Here is an 18,874-nt window from a genome sequence, read left to right on the forward strand (position 1 = left end):
TATCAAGTGGATCAATACAATTGAATAAACTTGAAGATGACCCAGTGAAACAATATCTAAGTATTCAGGTGAAATTACTGAGTGAATTGCTCGATGAAGTACGAAGCAAAAATTTGGTTCTATTGGAAAATAGCGAATTGCTTTCTGATAAGATAAAAAATCTTGAGAGTGAAATTACCAGGTTAAAAAAAGGTAAACAAGGTTCTTCTTGTCACTCTTGTCAGCCAAGTCTATCGATCAAGGTAACTGAAAACAAGTTACCTACAGAATTGGTACCTACTCCGTGTGATGATGAAGTACTGTCGGGGAAACGTAAAATTTCACGACAGACGTCGACATCGAGTAGTTCTGAAAACGCGAACATGCGCCGTCAACAACTGTTGAATATTCCAACTCCAGAGCAAGCCGATATAAACAAAGATAATGGTACTAATGACAATAATACACAAGAAAAGAATGCAAATGATAATTCATGGACCACTGTTGTAAAGAAAAGGAACAATGATAAATTTAATTTGGTGAAGACTACTAAGAGACCACAATCAATCTCGAAAAATATTTCTGAGAAAAAGTCTAGAACAACAACCTTTTGTACGGGGGATGTTGATCCATCTTCCAAAATTAAAGGAGCAGTTAGAAAAAAGTGGATATACGTAGGCAGGATAAAAGGAGATGACGTTCATGCTGAAGACATAAAACAGTATATGTCAAAGTTACCAAATCATGATACGATAGAAGTGAAAAAACTTCCAACAAGGGGAACAAATTCCGCTTTCAGTATCGGGATTCCAGACGATGTCCTTCTCGAAAAATTACAGAACCCAACTTTCTGGCCGGCAGGTGTTACGTTGAGAGAATTCAACTTCTCAAATTTTTTTCGTACACAACGAATTCAACAATAAAAATTTCTACAAGAAAAGCAAGCATATATGTATATTACATCAAAATATACAATCAATTTGTAATTCTTTTTTGCGATTACAGCAAGCCCTCCTTGATCATGAAGTAGATATATTGTGTCTGACTGAGCACTGGAGGTCAGAAGAGGAGATAGGAATCTATACTCCAGAAGATTTTTTTCTTGCTTCTTCCTACTGGAGAGATAAGGGACATCATGGTGGATGTGCAATCTTTATCAAGCAAGGGATTGAGTGCCTGGAAAGACCGGATATCAAGTCACTTAGTGTACCAGGTGTAATCGAGTGTTGTGCCTGCCAAATTGAAATACAGTATAAGAAGTATCTAATAGTGTGTGTTTACCGCCCCAACTCGCAGCCTTTGGCTGATGTATTTCTCTTTTTTGAAAAATTCTCTCTTGTACTTGATCAATGTTTTTTACAGGGTGTAGATTTGGTAATTTCAGGTGATTTTAATATTGACATCCTATCTCACTCAAAGGATGCGAAAATGTTTTTATCAATTATTGAAACTTATAACCTGGAATTGAAAATCAAGGAACCAACTAGAATAACCACAAACTCAGCTACAATATTATTTCAAGTATAGAAGGTAAGGTAACCATAGTTGAAGAACACCTGTCTGATCATTCAGGACAAAAATTCGTCTTTCAAGCTGATGTGAAGCGTAATGAATCTAGATTAATTAGAAATGTTAGAATATATAACGAAAGTAATCATCAACTATTCGAAAATCTGCTCGATAATGTTGATTGGTCTGTTATTTTTGATATTCCTGAGAATAGAGTTAATGATATGTGGGCGTTTTTTTCTAAGAATATTGACTTATGTTTCAATTCGGCTTTTCCAATTCAAAATTTGAATGTAGCTAAAAAATGTAAAATTAATTCATCCCCTGAAATCGAAAATTTAAAAAAAATATTAGATTAATTATTTGTTGTCTCTAGATGTAGACCTGAATTCTGTAAAATTTATAATGATGTTAAACGACGTTATGATTCTGCCCTAATATCGGGTAAACAAGCTTTTTATAGAACGATCATAGATAAGGCGGAAAATAAATCGGCAGTTACTTGGAGAATAATTGGTCAATTATCAGGAAATAACATGAATCCCAGAAGAAAACTCCCTACAAAATTCTGGGACGAGTCTGACCAATATGAAATGTGCAAATTGGCAGATGATTTCAATTGTTTTTTCGCAAATATTGCAACAGGAAACTTTGCAAGATCTGGTGTTACTAGGCAGGAAAATTTGAAAATTTCCACTAAATCTTTCTACTTGTTTGAGGTTTCGGAAACGGAGATTGTCTCGGTTGTTGGTAGATTGAAAAATAAGAATTCATGCGGACACGACGACATTCCCATCAAAGTTATTAAAAAGCATATAACAAAAATAGTCCATCCAATCTGTTATATTATTAATAGTGCTTTTAAAACTGGAATTTTTCCGGACATGTTGAAACTTGCCATAGTGAAGCCATGTTTTAAAAAGGGAGATATTGACGATTTTTCAAGCTATAGACCAATTAGTTTAATAACAGCTTTCGCTAAGATATTCGAAAAAATCTTAGCGAATCGTCTAATAAAGTTTTTCACCAAGTTTAAGATACTTTCGTGCAGACAACACGGTTTCATTCTCGGTCGTAGCACTGAAACAGCAGTATTTGAGTTATTACAGATGATCATTGATTCAATCGAAAATGATAAGATACCCGCTGGGCTTTTTGTAGATCTTTCTAAAGCTTTCGATAGAGTAGACCATAAAACTTTATTATTGAAACTGAATAAATGTGGAATTAGGGGAACAACACTGGATTTATTGAAAAGCTATTTATCTGATAGAAAGCAAAGAGTGATGTTGGATGGGGTAAATTCAAAGTTTCTATCCTCAGAATGCGAAATCACTTCAGGAGTACCTCAAGGAACTATACTAGGGCCAATTTTGTTTCTAGTTTATATTAATGACTTGCCGGATATTTTTCAGGAATTGGGAGAACATGTCGAGAATGACGGATTAGCTGGGGGTGTAATAGAATCCTACATATACGCAGATGATACTAACGTCATAGTAAGTGGAAATGACGTAGTGAGTGTATCTAACAAAATAACGAAGACCATGAGTGGGATAGAGAACTGGTGCTCTGTGCTTAATACATCGAAAACTAATATCGTGTTTTTCAACAACATACGATCGAACATAGTTTGTCCGAATCATATATTTACCACGATCAGACTATACAAGTAAGCCCACAAACAAGAGTACTGGGCATTATGATTGATAAAAACCTCAATTGGGGTCCACACTGTGATGCCCTTATAAAAAGACTAAATATCGCGATTTACTCTCTTAAAGTCCTGAAATATCAAATTGACACTACGACATTAAAAACCTTATATTATTCGAATTTCCAATCACTGATGTCCTACGGAATTATATTCTGGGGTGGTAGCTCACAAGCAGAAGGTATATTTATTGTTCAGAAGTTAGCATTAAGAACCATGTTTGGAATGAAATTCAGGTCTACATGCAGGGGCATATTTAGGAGCAATAACATAATGACACTTCCAGGACTTTATATATTCAGAGTTTTGTTATTCTTCATCAAAAATAATAATTACTGGGATGCATACAGGAATTGTAATAATACTAGAAGAATGTTCTCATATTTTTTTCCTGCGCATAAATACTCACTTACTGAACGCAGTGCAATGTATATGGGAATTAAATTATTTAGTTATCTTCCTAGAGCAATTAAGATCATTAAAGATATCAAAGCCTTTCGAAAAGCCCTATCTCAATTTATATTGAAATGTGAACCTTATTCTACGTATGAATTCAAGGTATTCTGTGATACATACATGATACATACATAATGATTTTAGGCAATAATGTGCCAATATGACTTGTTTCCATTCTATTGTCTGTATGCTAATAATTCTGGAAATAAACAATACTATTATTATTATTATTATAGATATTCATCAATCAACGTCAACATTACATAAACTTAATTGGTAACAAGTTCAAAACAGTTAATAAAAGGAAAATTCTTATTGATGAACAGAAAAATATAATAAGTTGAGTACGATTTTATGGTGAATACAGAGAATATTTGCAACAAAATGTGAAATTCATTTATCTGGAGGAAACTTGGTTATTTGAAAATGGCAGCATTATTCAACAGTGGACTCTAGAAAGAAAACAAAATGTTGTTCAAGTATACTCAAGGGTAAAAGTAGAAGGAGCACTATTTTGAATGCTGGATATTTGGATTTTTACCTGGATGTTTTGTTTTGACAGTGACAGACATAAATCTATGAAGGGAGAATTATTTTATAATTGGGTTGCTAAACGAAGTCTCGGCATTGCATCTCTAGTTTATTTATATTCTATATTGAAATTAAGCATTGTTATATCTGTTTTTTGTTCATCAATGAGTAATCCAAAAATCTAATAAATTCCAATTGCTTCATAGAATTTTTACTGAGTATTAAATCGAAAAATATATTCAGAAGAGTAACTTCCAAGAATTTCTTCACCTCTTACCCACTTGAAGATAATAATAGAATGCAATAAAATTTTAAAATTCACAAATTAAAAACGATTTTATGCAAAAATGCTTTTAGTGAGTAAGTTAAAGCTGTTATGGGCAAAATACTCTATGTAATTTAATAGTTACTAGATTAAGAGCATTTCAATAAAAAACAGAAAACTTGGGTACAAATAGTACCTATATTTTTCATACAATAATTATCAATCATTCATGTCATGAACAGTTTCAATAAATAGTGACTAGAAAGTAATTCACACATCGGATGATAAATTGGTTCCAATTTTGAAAGTTACAGTACGACTGTGATGTCAAAATGATCCATAAGAGTTATTTAATAAGAACTTTGCAAGCAGGTTGGTATCCAGTGTCCATCAGTAATGCAACAATTTTTGAAGAACTTTTGATGAAAAGGAATATGCATATTTTAATGATCTTCAATGGGATCTTTCATGGGCGACTCTTAAATGAATAGATATCTCTTCATTGGATTTCCTTGAAATGAGATAGCATTTCGCTATATTTTTACGTTATATAATCTGAATTTCAATTTATGAAATCATGACTATATGCGTCCCTTCGTAATAATCGTAATTTCGAAAATTCAGGATCTTTGGGATACAAAAATGATGAAAATAATTTAAACTGGTTATTTTTATGATGAACCATAGCATTTCTTAGTGATATTTTTGTAACCAGAAATAAAGCCGCGACGAGACGTTCAAGGCCTACTTCGATGTCAATAATTCCTGAATGGACTATATATCCATCTCACTTTTCCTTTTTAAGAAGTAAACGGTCTGCGGCGTGCCTAATGAGCTTCCTTGTCTAGCGTCTCATGTACATCGGTGCGACGAGAACTCTAAAATATTCCTACGAATTTGAAGGCGGCTTCTAAAAATAGATTTGAGGTATGCCGATGCTGCAGGGCGAACTGCAATTATTCTGCACTATTCGGGAAGCGGGAAATCAGGTTAGTTTTCGCTCTGTTGTGATTTTCTCTGTCCCGACTATCTGGTAAAAATTGCCTCAGTGTAAGTGTGAATTTTTTCATTTTGTTAATCGACTTAATAACTACCAGAAGGCGAAATGGATTTAGCGGAATCGAGTGAGTCGTCTCAAATTACCAAGCTAAATGAAAATATTCTAAGTGGTTGTGATTTTGTAAATTTTTCAATAAATCAGCAATATTTTTCGACGATAAATTTATACATAAAGAAGTAAAACGACCTGTTCCAGACCTAAGTAAATGTCTTGTGGCTATGGTGGGGGGTCAGAAAATCAAATCGGGTTTTCAAAATACATGGTAAGAAAACAACAACTGACTTACTGGCAATATAACTTGGAATAAATTATTTTGTTGGCTGAAGTGTTTTTTGGAAATCTAAACAATGATTTTAAATTCGAAATACAAAGTGATATTTTTAATATTTTTCAATTTTAATATTGGTATAATGAATATCTCTCTGATTCGACCTCGGCATGTGCCAATCATAAGTTTCAATGAATTCGGTCGATAAATTTGGTTCTGATGAATATGAAAACTCACTCTATAGCTTTCTGAGGAAAAGCAGAAATGAACTTTTTAAAGTCAATCCGTATGTACAGGGTGGGCAAATTTCGATGTTTTAGCACTACACCTTTCAAACCAGAGGAGATAGACGAAATCTAGTAACCCATTCACTTTCTCTGAGAAACTAATAAGAGTAGTATTCACTTTTGGCCACCTTCTTTTATTTTTGAGTTATAAACGAAAATTGGAAAAGTAGTGATATAAAAAAAAAAAAAAATATTTCTCCTTTATTACTGATGATAGATCTCTGAAATTAAAACATTGGGCGCGTTCTGCAGAAAGATCGGTAGCGTAAGTAGCTCCGCTACTGATAGGTATCAGTTTGGTAACGTTAATTTTCTCTGCTGGACGGGTTACATTATGACGTCTATAGAGATGATAAATGTATGAGGCTATGACAGCATGTTCTGTGGGTCCTTCTTGAAGGTTAAGTTGTGATGACAGAATTTTGTGTTATAATTGATTTCAATTTTCAAGTTCGATTTCGTAGTATTACTCTTTCATTTCGACACCTTCGAAACATTGATCATGGATATGAGAATTATTCTATTCGTTTTTGATGACGACGAAGATATAATCAGTTATAATTACACAAGAGCATAGACAATATTCGATTATACACCGATTCGCGAACTACGTCGAGTGAAGAGGTTCGCATAATCGGAATATATTGTCTATGCTCGAGTGGTATTCGTTACGATTATATAAAGAATAATTTCAATAACTATAACCAAAGCACTGCATTCTGATAATTCAATGACATTTCCCGGAGTTTGACCTTTATTTTTTGGCGAACGTCAAAGAATGTTACTATGGAAATGATCACAATATGGCAGGAGGCGAAACACCAAAACGATTATACCACGTCGTCAAGTAGTATATTCACTTATCAACACGCCGTAACTATAGGAAATTTACGGATTCTATTGGTTCATCAGAACATGAGTTGTATAATCAATACAATCATTGGACATGTTCTAGAATTGGCTGAACCCTTGCCTAACTTGGAAAGTAAAGCAGTTATTCCAAAAAATTATTTTTTTTAAGATACAATTCTCTATACATGGGAGATCTATTCAGAGAACATTTCAGAATGTCCCGAACAGCTTATGAGGTAAGTAAAGGTGCTTTATATGATATTATAATTGTTGATATTCTAGGATCTTTCCCGTTTTAGTTCGAGAGGTCCACATTAAATTCCTTTGGAAAAAAAAAATTATTCACCCTTTGGATGATAGCAAAGCAGAAATGCTTTTTAGCTACTGGTGACTGCTTTGGAATTTCCAAGCGTACAGCTCATGTCGTATTCAAAGAAATGATCAATTTGATATCAGGATTGACAGTCCCTTATATAACTTGGCCTAATGGAAGAGTGGAAGAGGGATGTTCTTCTTCTTCCTTTTTCTACGATATGTTTAATTCTTATATTTTTTAGGAATTTTATAGAAGGTATCAAATACCAGGAGTTGTTGGTGCTATAGATGGTAGTCATATTGGTATAAGGCAGCCTACAGGAAATACCCACGATATTATAATAGATTGAGTTAACATTCTATAATTCTCCAAGGTATGTTTCAAGTGGAATTGGCGTTTTATGCTCTTTACAACAAGAATATTTTTAAGAATATGTGATTCAAGCATGAAATTCTTGGGTGTATACATTGGGGTTCCTGGTTCATGATGCCCGTGTTTTTGGAAATAGTCCTATTTTTAATCATATTCAGCACATGGCACCAAATTCGCATACTTTTGCAGATTCTGCATATGCAATGAATGTTATGACTCAATTCACTAATAATGGCCATCTGAGATCTGAGATATTAAAACGAATTATAACATAAGGCATAGTACTGCTAGAGCAATGATAGAATGAGCATCTGGGCCACTTAAAGGCAAATTTAGGAAATTGAAATATTTGGATATAGGGAAACCAGAACCAGAAGAAACAGAACAGAAAGGTTGTGATATTATATTCGCTGCATGCGTTCTGCATAATTACATTATTATGAAAGATAGTGAGAGTGAAGAAAATGTTGAGGCAGCGTTTTCTGCTTCACCAGTGCAAGTGTGCAATTTAATATCAGTCAATGCATCTAAAATTAGACCGTTAGGGCTCTATTCGTAGTTTTTTTTCGACTTTTTCTTCAGTCGAAAATTGTAATTCATCTTCATCAATAGATGAAGATGATTCTAAAAACTCTTTACAAAAAGTAAACATCTTGGTGTTATCCGCCATATTTGTACTGGAACCATAGGTTAACGAAACTGGAAGTCTGGAACTCCCAGAGACAGTGCAGAAATGGTTGCCTTAGGTGCGCACTGAGAGCGATCTAGACAGGCATAAGCAGAAAACGCAAATACTGAATAAGTGCGCACCGAAAAGGTAAGCGGAAAACGATACACCCGAACGGTGCAGCACTATAGTGCGCAGTGCAACAAGCTGAAAACGCTAATAGTATGTCTGTTTAGTATAGTATATATATATATATATATATATATATATATACAGGGTGTCCCGTAAAGAGGACATCCTGTATATATATATATATATTTATATACAGGGTGTCCCGTAAAGACCACGTCAAACGGAGGGAGAATGTAGATCAAAGGATAACCCACCTGCTATGACAAAATTTCCTTTATAAAAGTCTTACCGTTTTCGAGATATATTTTTTTTTTGAAAATAATGAATTTTTGCCCCTTTCAATAGTTTTGCCCTTACGGTTGGTACAATTTTACATCTTTCTGGTTAATTTTTTCAGTAAAATATTGCTGAAGAATGATTTTAACGTTTACATCAAAAACATCCTCCGAACATTTTAAAGGGGGGCTATGAGAAATATTTTTATTGGAAATTTTGGTAATGGATTATTTTGTTCATGAAGTTTAGCCCATCGTAGTGGGAAAAAATGTACTGAGCTACTGCTGCACATTACACCAATAAATTGTCTATTTTATAGTGATTTCAAAGAGGTATCACACAAGTCATTTGTTATTAAAAAAAAAAAAAGATATGGCTGTTTTTATCCAAATGGGTACGTTTCTGACAAATTCAAGTTTGTCAATTTTATTAAGAAATCTTCGATGTTGCATTACTTAGTGAACAATGGCAATTGTTAACGTGCGAAAATATTACTCGCATAATTATTAACCTCAACGAAATTCAATTTTGCCGGCAAATTTTGGAAAACATTATGCAGATCCAGATTTTTTTAATAAGATCATTTGGAGCGACGAGTCTTCCTGTACCAAGGATGGGTACATGAAGACCTAAATCCTCTGGACTTTTAATATTGGGGCTGCCTAAAAGACAAAGTATACGCAACACCCATACATGATGAAGCCGAATTGCGGATGCGTTCTCTCAATTCGGCTTCATCACGTATGGGTGTTGCGTATACTTTGTCTTTTAGGCAGCCCCAATAATAAAAGTCTATAGGATTTAGGTCAGGTGAACGAGGAGGCCACAAAATTTCACCTCCTCTTCCAATCCACCGGTGGGGATAAGTTCTATTCAAATGTTCGGTACCTTCGAGTACGTAATGTGCTGCGCATCCATCATGTTGAAAACACAGACTACGTCGCAGCGCCAGTGGCACATCTTCCAATAAAATGGGCAGCTGGTTGGTTAAAAATTCCAAATAATTGTTTGCGTTCAGTGATGGCGGCAGTTCGATCGGGCCCAAAATTGCACCATAAATATTCCAGTCCATAAATTGATCTTGAATCGATATTGTGATCAACCTTCTCTCACCTCGTGTGGATTTATGATATTCCAGCTATGCAAATTGTGGAGGTTCATGTACCCATCCATGGTACAGGAAGACTTGTCGCTCCAAATGATCTTATTAAAAAAATCTGGATCTGCATGATGTTTTCCAAAATTTGCCGGCAAAATTGAATTTCGTTGAGGTGAATAATTATGCGAGTAATATTTTCGCACGTTAACAATTGCCATTGTTCATAAAGTAATGCAACATCGAAGATTTCTTAACAAAATTGACAAACCTGAATTTGTCAGAAACGTACCCATTTGGATGAAAACAGCCATATCTTTTTTTTTTTTTAATAACAAATGACTTGTGTGATACCTCTTTGAAATCACTATAAAATAGACAATTCATTGGTGTAATGTGCAGCAGTAGCTCGGTACATTTTTTTCCCACTACGATGGGCTAAACTTCATGAACAAAATAATCCATTACCAAAAATTTCCAATAAAAATATTTCTCATAGCCCCCCTTTAAAATTTTCGGAGGATGTTTTTAATGAAAACGTTAAAATCATTCTTCAGCAATATTTTACTGAAAAAATTAACCAGAAAGATGTAAAATTGTACCAACCGTAAGGGCAAAACTATTGAAAGGGGCAAAAATTCATTATTTTCAAAAAAAAAATATATCTCGAAAACGGTAAGACTTTTATAATGGAAATTTTGTCATAGCAGGTGGGTTATCCTTTGATCTACATTCTCCCTCCGTTTGACGTGGTCTTTACGGGACACCCTGTATATATAAAATATAAATAAAAAATAAATATATAAATATATATAAAAAAAATATATATATATATATATATATATATATATATATATATATATATATATATATATATATATATACATATATATATATATATATATATATATATATATATATATATACAGGGTGGCCACTTTTTCAATGGGATTGTATTGGTAACTTTTAAACCATAAGAGTTAGAAGGTCGGTCAAATGGAGAAAAAGTTGCATGCATAGAAGCATTATCAAGCAGTTCAAACAAATCGAGATTATCAGGGCCGGAATTCGAGATATCATAAGAAAAGTAAATTATGTCATTTTGATTTTTCTTTTTTTCCCACTTTATTTCGAATATTATCAAAAAATGTCACAGGAATTTTTTATTCGACAGTAAATTATCCTCAATTTGACGTAATCAGATTTCGTATCCAACGTTTCGTACTCTCTGGGCCACCCTCAACCTCATTTTTTTCAATACGGACCTGCATATTTTATGACATTTTTCGAAATAACTTTTAACGCTGAATTCAACGATATATCATACAATGTCATTCAAAGTTGATTTTCAGGTGATTTTGACCCTTATCCAAATTTAATGGTGTTTATGTAAGAAAAAACAAGTCTATTAACGATATCAATGTTCTGACCCAAATTCAATCGAACCCAGAAAAAAAATCGAGGACTGTGGCCAGTGAATGGAATTTTTAAAAAACTGCTTGTAATAAAATAGTCAAGAGACGCGAATACAATGATTTTAAATTTGAATACCAAGCCTTGCAAAAATTATATCGTAATGATCTCAAAATAAAGTTCGATTCTGTAATTTGTTTCAACGATTCAAATGACAAATACAACAATAGTGATACCTCGCGAGAAAATTGAGAATGTTTTGGAAGGTATTCAAGGAGACCAAACAAGCAAATGTATAAGAAGTATGGGTTCCAGAACCGTAAAGTGCATTTTACAAAATGGTGGACTTTTCGAACACTTACTTCATTAATTTTCATTTACTTTCGAATAATCATTCGATTTTTCTTTCATTAAATGATACTTTCGTTTAATTATTATGAATTGAAATTTTCAAATGATTATTATAAAAGAAGAACCAAGAAACCAGTATACTGGTTTCTTGCTTTGATTCTAATATGTTCCATTTAGTTCAAGATGGGTAAGTGGATTTTCTTATCGAAATTTATTGCATATTGCATGTTGTTAATTAAACTAAATGAAGGTGATACAGATCCGACCCGAAGAAAATTGGATAAGGGTCAAAATCACCTGAAAATCTACTTCGAATGACATAGTATGATATATCGTTGAATTCAGCGTTAAAAGTTATTTCGAAAAATGTCATAAAATATGCAGGTCCGTATTGAAAAAAATGAGGTTGAGGGTGGCCCAGAGAGTACGAAACGTTGGATACGAAATCTGGTTACGTCAAATTGAGGATAATTTACTGTCGAATAAAAAGTTCCTGTAACATTTTTTGATAATATTTGAAATGAAGTGAGAAAAAAAGAAAAATCAAAATGACATAATTTACTTTTCTTATGATATCTCGAAATCCGGCCCTGATAATCTCGATTTGTTTGAACTGCTTGATAATGCTTCTATGCATGCAACTTTTTCTCCATTTGACCGACCTTCTAACTCTTATGGTTTAAAAGTTACCAATACAATCCCATTGAAAAAGTGGCCACCCTGTATATATATATATATATATATATATATATATATATATATATATATATATATCGGATTTCTACAGCTGTCGCCGTCTCTCCGTCCCCAACTTCCAATTTCTCCTCTCGTAGCAATCATTCCTTGATTCCTTGTCATGGCTTCATCAATCTCATCTCGCCAGCTTCTTCGAGGCCGCCCTCTTTTTCTTCTCTCTGCCGGTATCCATTCTAATACCTTCTTGAGCCATCTTTCATCTGTCATTCTCTTGACATGTCCAAACCATGTCAATTGTCTTCTTTCCAGCTCTTCTAATATTGTTCGGCTTACATTGATTTCAGCTCTTATAACATCGTTCCTGATTCTGTCCAGTCTTGACCGTCTACAGCTCCTCCTCAGGAAATCCATCTCCGTTGCCACTAGTTTCTTTCTATTCGCACCGGATATGTCCCAAACCTCTGATCCGTATAGGGTGACACTCTGGACCATACTTTCATATATATGCTTTTTGGTTTTCTTCGTTATATCCTGGTTGTGTGTCACATTATAAGTTAAATTATTGATTGTATATGTTACGGTTTCCATGTTTGCTATCACAAATTCAAATTTCGTCCCACAACAACTGTCACTGATGTCAGTTACTCAACACGTTACAAAAAAATAGCGTAAAACAAATTCGCTACCAAAAATGGCGACCGCTCCTAGCGAAAACTGATAGATTGCGTTCAGCAGAAAAATCGAAAAATATTGACAACTGTTCCACAACTGTTGTGTCTGCTGATATATGATATATGCATTATATACTTTTTTACGTAAAATACAGTGACGTGCTCGTCTTTTAAGCAGGATTTTCAATAACGAAGCTATGGCCCAAAGTTATGTTCGGTTAAATGGAAGCACAGGATTTCTGGTCACTTTTTGAAAGCTCATTTTTTTTTATTTTATGTGTACAAGCGATACCTAAAATGAATCTTTACTGAACTCACCTTTGAATAAATCTCCGGGTTGAAAGTAACTCGTCGCTTTTTGATTGGTTCATAAAAATCTTGCTCTTCTAAGCCATAGTCGAAGGAACTATCAAGAGATTCCAGGTCCATCTGCAAATAATACCTTATTTTCATTTGTTCAAGTGCATTATACATGAAAAATAGGATATTGTCAAAAATTACGTATTCGGTAACAACAAAAACTGGTGAAGTATATTAGTACATTAAATTTATGAAATTTGGTACACCGAGGTACCACGGTGCAGGGTGTCCCAAAGGAAAGGGGCCACCCCTGGTATTCCTCATGATAAACAAAATAGCAAAATTTATATGAATACGTTCACTAATGTTCGTAGGGAAACACTTGTTACTGTACAGTGCATCCCATTTTGGGTGAGACAGCCAGGTTTCTCGCTTGTTGTTTAAGATAGAGCCTTGCGGTTTTCACGTTCCTGTCCTACTTTTTCGTGAAACTCAAGTTGGTCTAATCAGATTTTGAATAACTGTTTCCGTTCAAGAGATACAGGGTGATTTTGGAAATTGATACTTTTCGGACCCCTCCCCTATCTCCGAAGTTACTGGAAATAATGCTGAGGTAAAAACTACGTCTGAATCAGAATTCTGCGTAGAATCCAGTGGCGTCCTCAATTTTTTTTTCGGGTTATGGTTTTGAAGATTCAACACAAACCTATATTTTTTTTAATGGAACACTCTGTATATCATTACTTCGTTGAATTCTTTATTTTTTTCCCTTCTAAATGATGTATGATACTATGTAGGTAGGATGTTTAGAAATGTTGAAAAAAGCACTAAAACACCAAATAATGATGATTTTTTGTAAATGGGCCATGAATTTCCTAAGTTTCAATAAGAGGATTATTACTTTTGATTTTTAAAAGCAGTAGGTCATTGATGATACAAAGATCCTTGTTGTTATTATGGCTACTATGCATTTGGGAGCATTGTTTTATAAAGTAGGCATTGGAGAGAAAAAAACCAATCTGATCTAGCTGTCATCGCTATGAATTATTGTTATTATTATTGATTCTTTGTTCATATAGGAAATCCATTGCCCATTAACAAAAAATCATCATTATTTGATGTTTTAGTGTTTTTTGAAATTTCTGAACATCCTACCTACATAGTATCATACATCATTTAGAAGGGAAAAAAATTACGAATTCAACGAAGTAACGATATACATGGTGTTCCATTAAAAAAAATATAAGTTTGTGTTGAATCTTCAAAACCATAACCCGAAAAAAAATATCGAGTACGCCACTGGATTCTACGCAGAATTCTGATTCAGACGTAGTTTTTACCTCAGCATTATTTCTAATAACTTCGGAGATAAAGGAGGGGTCCGAAAAGTATCAATTTCCAAAATCGCCCTGCATCTCTTGAACGGAAACAGTTGAACAAAATCTGATTAGACCAACTTGAGTTTCACGAAAAAGTAGGAAAGGAACGTGAAAACCGCAAGGCTCTATCTTAAATAACAAGCGAGAAACCTGGCTGTCTCGCCCAAAATGGGATGCACTGTACAGTGTACAGTTCCTTTCTATAAATGTTGTTAAAAATGATATTCGCATTGTATTTAGTGAATTTTTTTAATATCTCGAACAGAAACCAAGATATAGCGAAATAATTGAAACGCCCCATAACTCGACAACAATCGAGATATCTATGACCTCATTTCTGACACCTTATTATTTCGAAAAAAGAGCTCGGGGGTTCTTGAAGATTTTTTCATTAATCTTATAGTTTTTGAGATGCTTTCAGTGAGCATCGAATTTGGAACACCCTGTACATAAGGAAACTTTTATTCAGAATAAATTTTCAAATTGTGGACCCCGGTGCTCACGTAAGAAAAATGATTTGTTTCTAAAAATTCTTATACTGTCAGATTATATTATTTGAACCAATATTCAATAGAAATATGAATTATCTTCTGGGTTTGACCGTAGAATAATGTATACTCTTAAGAATTACTTGTGCATTGAATTTATTGAAATTTTAATCACGACAAGAGTCGTAAGAATAAAGAGTGTTTCTTTTTAGAGCTATAGAACTTTAAATTGCAATAAAACAACGATTATTCGATTGACATGAATTTTATTTATCCGCAAGATAATCTTGTGGCATTACATTTTAAATATGATTTCTGGCATATGACCACCACGGCTGGCTCGGATGTAGTCCAATCTGGACCTCCAATTTTCGATGACTTTTTCCAACATTTGTGGCCGTATATCGGTAATAACACGGCGAATATTGTCTTCCAAATGGTCAAGGGTTTGTGGCTTATCGGCATAGACCAATGACTTTACATAGCTCCACAGAAAGTAGTCTAACGGTGTTAAATCACAAGATCTTGGAGGCCAATTCACAGGTCCAAAACGTGAAATTAGGCGGTCACCAAAATGTGTCTTTCAAAAATAGATTGTGGCACGAGTTGTGTGACATGTTGCGTCGTCTTGTTGGAACCACAGCTCCTGGACATCATGGTTGTTCAATTCAGGAATGAAAAAGTTAGTAATTATGGCTCTTTACCGATCACCATTGACTGTAACGTTCTGGCCATCATCGTTTTTGAAGAAGTACGGACCAATGATTCCACCAGCCCATAAAGCGCACCAAACAGTCAGTTTTTCTGGGTGTAACGGTGTTTCGACATACACTTGAGGATTAGCTTCACTCCAAATGCGGCAGTTTTGTTTGTTGACGTAGCCATTCAACCAGAAGTGCGCTTCATCGCTAAACAAAATTCGCTTATGAAAATCGGGATCAACGGCAATCTCATTTTGGGCCCATTCGACGAATCTACGCCTTACTTGATGATCGTTTGGCTTCAATTCATGCACGGGTTGGATTTTGTAAGCACGTAAACCAAGATCCTTCCGTAAAATCTTCCATAAAGTGGATGGACACAGATCCAATTCTTGTGCTCGATGGCGGATAAACTCATTCGGGTCTTCCTCAATGCTACGCTCTACAGCAGCAATAGCTTCTTCTGTACGGCGTCTCTGGGTATGCGAGTTATCAAGTTATCAATAAGCGTAAACGTGGTGCGAAAACGTTCCATGGTTAATCGAATTAACTGCTCTGATGGACGATTGTGTCGACGATAAAATGGACGTAGTGCGCGATACGTATTCCGCACGGAACCATTATTTCCGAAATAAAAAAAACTATTTGCAAGCGTTGTTCAGGCGTGAGTCTATTCATGATGAATTGCCAAACCAAACTGACAATAAATCACTTGACAGCTGTTAAATCGATCGCCATCTTGAACATCTACGTCACCGGAGGCTGGATAAACAGAAAATAACAAGGCAATAGTCTTAAGAAAGAGTGGAAGAAGAAGCCATCTTGAACAGTAATGCCAACATTGCCAACTTAAAGTTATATACCTCGAAAAAAACACCCGTTACATTTCGACTCTCAAGGACAAGGGATCTACCCATCCAGTGCCGTAATAACAGGGTGATCCATCATCACGTGGCTGAGACGAACCAGGTTTTCAACTTTTACCGACAAAATTAAATTATATGTATTTTAATACATATTGCGATTGGGATGAAAACTTGCTTTTATTAGGAAACCTTGCAATTTAGGTATTTAATGGATTCAGTCCTTACTTGATAAAAATTCATATTGATTTAATAAAATAAACTCGCTCTGCACGCCGAAGGGGCTCCGCCTCTTGGACCCCGTCACTATGTCGGTAGATCCTTCACTGGGTATCCGGCTAGAAAATAAAAGCTTTTTTTTCGAAACCTTGTATCGTTAGCTGATTTCAGACGATTCACTCGGTATACTATGCTGATTCTAGGGTGGAATTCTATATGATTTTTTTCCTAGAATATACCGTTTCGCCCTTACTCACATGAAAATATTTGATGCAAATAACTTTCCATGACGACAAATCAAGGGCGGTCCTAGCCTTAAATTTTGAGGGGGTTCGCCATTATGGGCTTCGAGTTTTTCTATGGGACCAAATCCCAGATTACACCGATATCAAGCCTAACCTCTCAAAAATATTTATATTTAGATATTCATATGAATATTTATATAAGGCGTACAACTTTGCTTCCGCCGTTTTGCAATAGATGGCTGTAACGGTAAGTGGTAGTAGAAATAAATATATCGTAGATGTCATACAATAAGTTTAGGTATTTGTGAACATAACTCCATCGACATGTTAGTCAATTTGTGTCTGCATCATAAAGTTATTCACGATTAACCATGTCAGCTTACGAGCCAAATTCTCGTCATTTGCGGGAGGTTTCAATTTTCTACTAAAATATGAAGAAATCTGCGGCTGAGGTTCATCGAATGCTTTCAAATACCTATAGTGAGAACGATATTTGTGGAAGAACGTAACAAGAGTGGTTTCAACGCTTCAAGAATGACGATTTTGATGTCGAAGACCAGCATCGCGGTGGAAAAGAGAAGGTTTTTGAAGATACAGAATTGGAGGCAATAATTGATCAAGACTTATGTCGAACGCAACCATAATTGGCAGGATCAATAGGAGTGACACTAAAAGCCATTTCAAAACGCCTGAAAATCATAGGAATGATTCAGAAACAAGGAAATTGGGTGTGGTACGAGTTGAAGCCGCAAGGTGTTTGAACGTCGTTTATTTTCTTGTGAACAGCTGCTTGCAAGGCAAAGACGGAAGGGTTTCTGCATAGGATTGGGATTGGATACGAAAAATGGGTTCATTACGATAATCCCAAGCGCATAAAATCATGAGGATATCCCGACCATGCTTCCACAACGACGGCCAAACCGAATATTCACGGTTCTAAGGTCATGCTCAGTATTTGGTGGGACCAGCTCGGCGTAGTGTATTATGACTGAAAGAATCACAGGCGATCGTTATCGAACGCAATTAATGCGTTTATACCGAGCATTGAAAGACAAACAGCCGCAATACAACGAGAGAGAAGATCAATTGATTTTACTGCATGACAATGCTCGACCCCATGTTGCGAAAGTAGTCAAGATATACTTGGAAACGTTGAAATGGGAATTCCTACCCCACCCGACGTATTCTCCAGACGTTGCTCCCACGGACTATCACTTGTTTCGATCAATAACACACGGCCTGGCTGACCAACACTTCCGATCTTATGAAGAAGCAAAAACTTGGATCGATTCGTGGATCGCTTCAAAAGATGACCAGTTTTTTCAATTCGTACGCTGTCCGAAAGATGGGAGAAAGTAATGACCAGCGATGGGCAATAGTTTGAATTATAAATGTATAACCAGTTTTTTACAATAAAGCCTCGAATTTCGCAAAAAAAGTTGTACCCTTATGTATTTGTTGTATTATAATATCATTATTTACTTATCAGGGTTTTAACCATTCAGGTAGAAATTAAAAAATAATTAAATAGTAAATCGATTGTTTAATATGAAAAAAAAGAAGAAAATTGGCAACTACAACACAAAATCTAATTTGGTCTTTAAAACTTTGAACCCTTTGAAAACCTTAGTAATCACAGCGACCTCGTCAACATCAATGTCCCTATGAATGTTCAGGAGGACAAAATACTCCATAAAAATGGAAGCAAACTACTAAATATGTCGTTTTCCACTGAATCTTGTCATCTGAATCTTATTATTTCTCACAC

At 34.9% G+C, this 18,874-nt stretch overlaps 1 protein-coding gene across 2 annotated transcripts in view; it reads right to left on the reverse strand.

Moving 5' to 3' along the window:
- The window catches only part of LOC123671092 (ETS-like protein pointed), a 315,036-nt gene that overhangs the window by 243,741 nt on the left and 52,421 nt on the right, over positions 1–18,874 (reverse strand). For both annotated transcript variants that reach the window (XM_045604771.1, XM_045604770.1), the window contains exon 2: positions 13,230–13,340. In XM_045604771.1, coding sequence (XP_045460727.1) covers positions 13,230–13,340 — 111 coding nt within the window. The remainder of the gene's footprint in view (positions 1–13,229; positions 13,341–18,874) is intronic.

The sequence above is a fragment of the Harmonia axyridis genome, chromosome 1 (assembly GCF_914767665.1).
Source record: "Harmonia axyridis chromosome 1, icHarAxyr1.1, whole genome shotgun sequence".
NCBI lineage: Eukaryota > Metazoa > Arthropoda > Insecta > Coleoptera > Coccinellidae > Harmonia > Harmonia axyridis.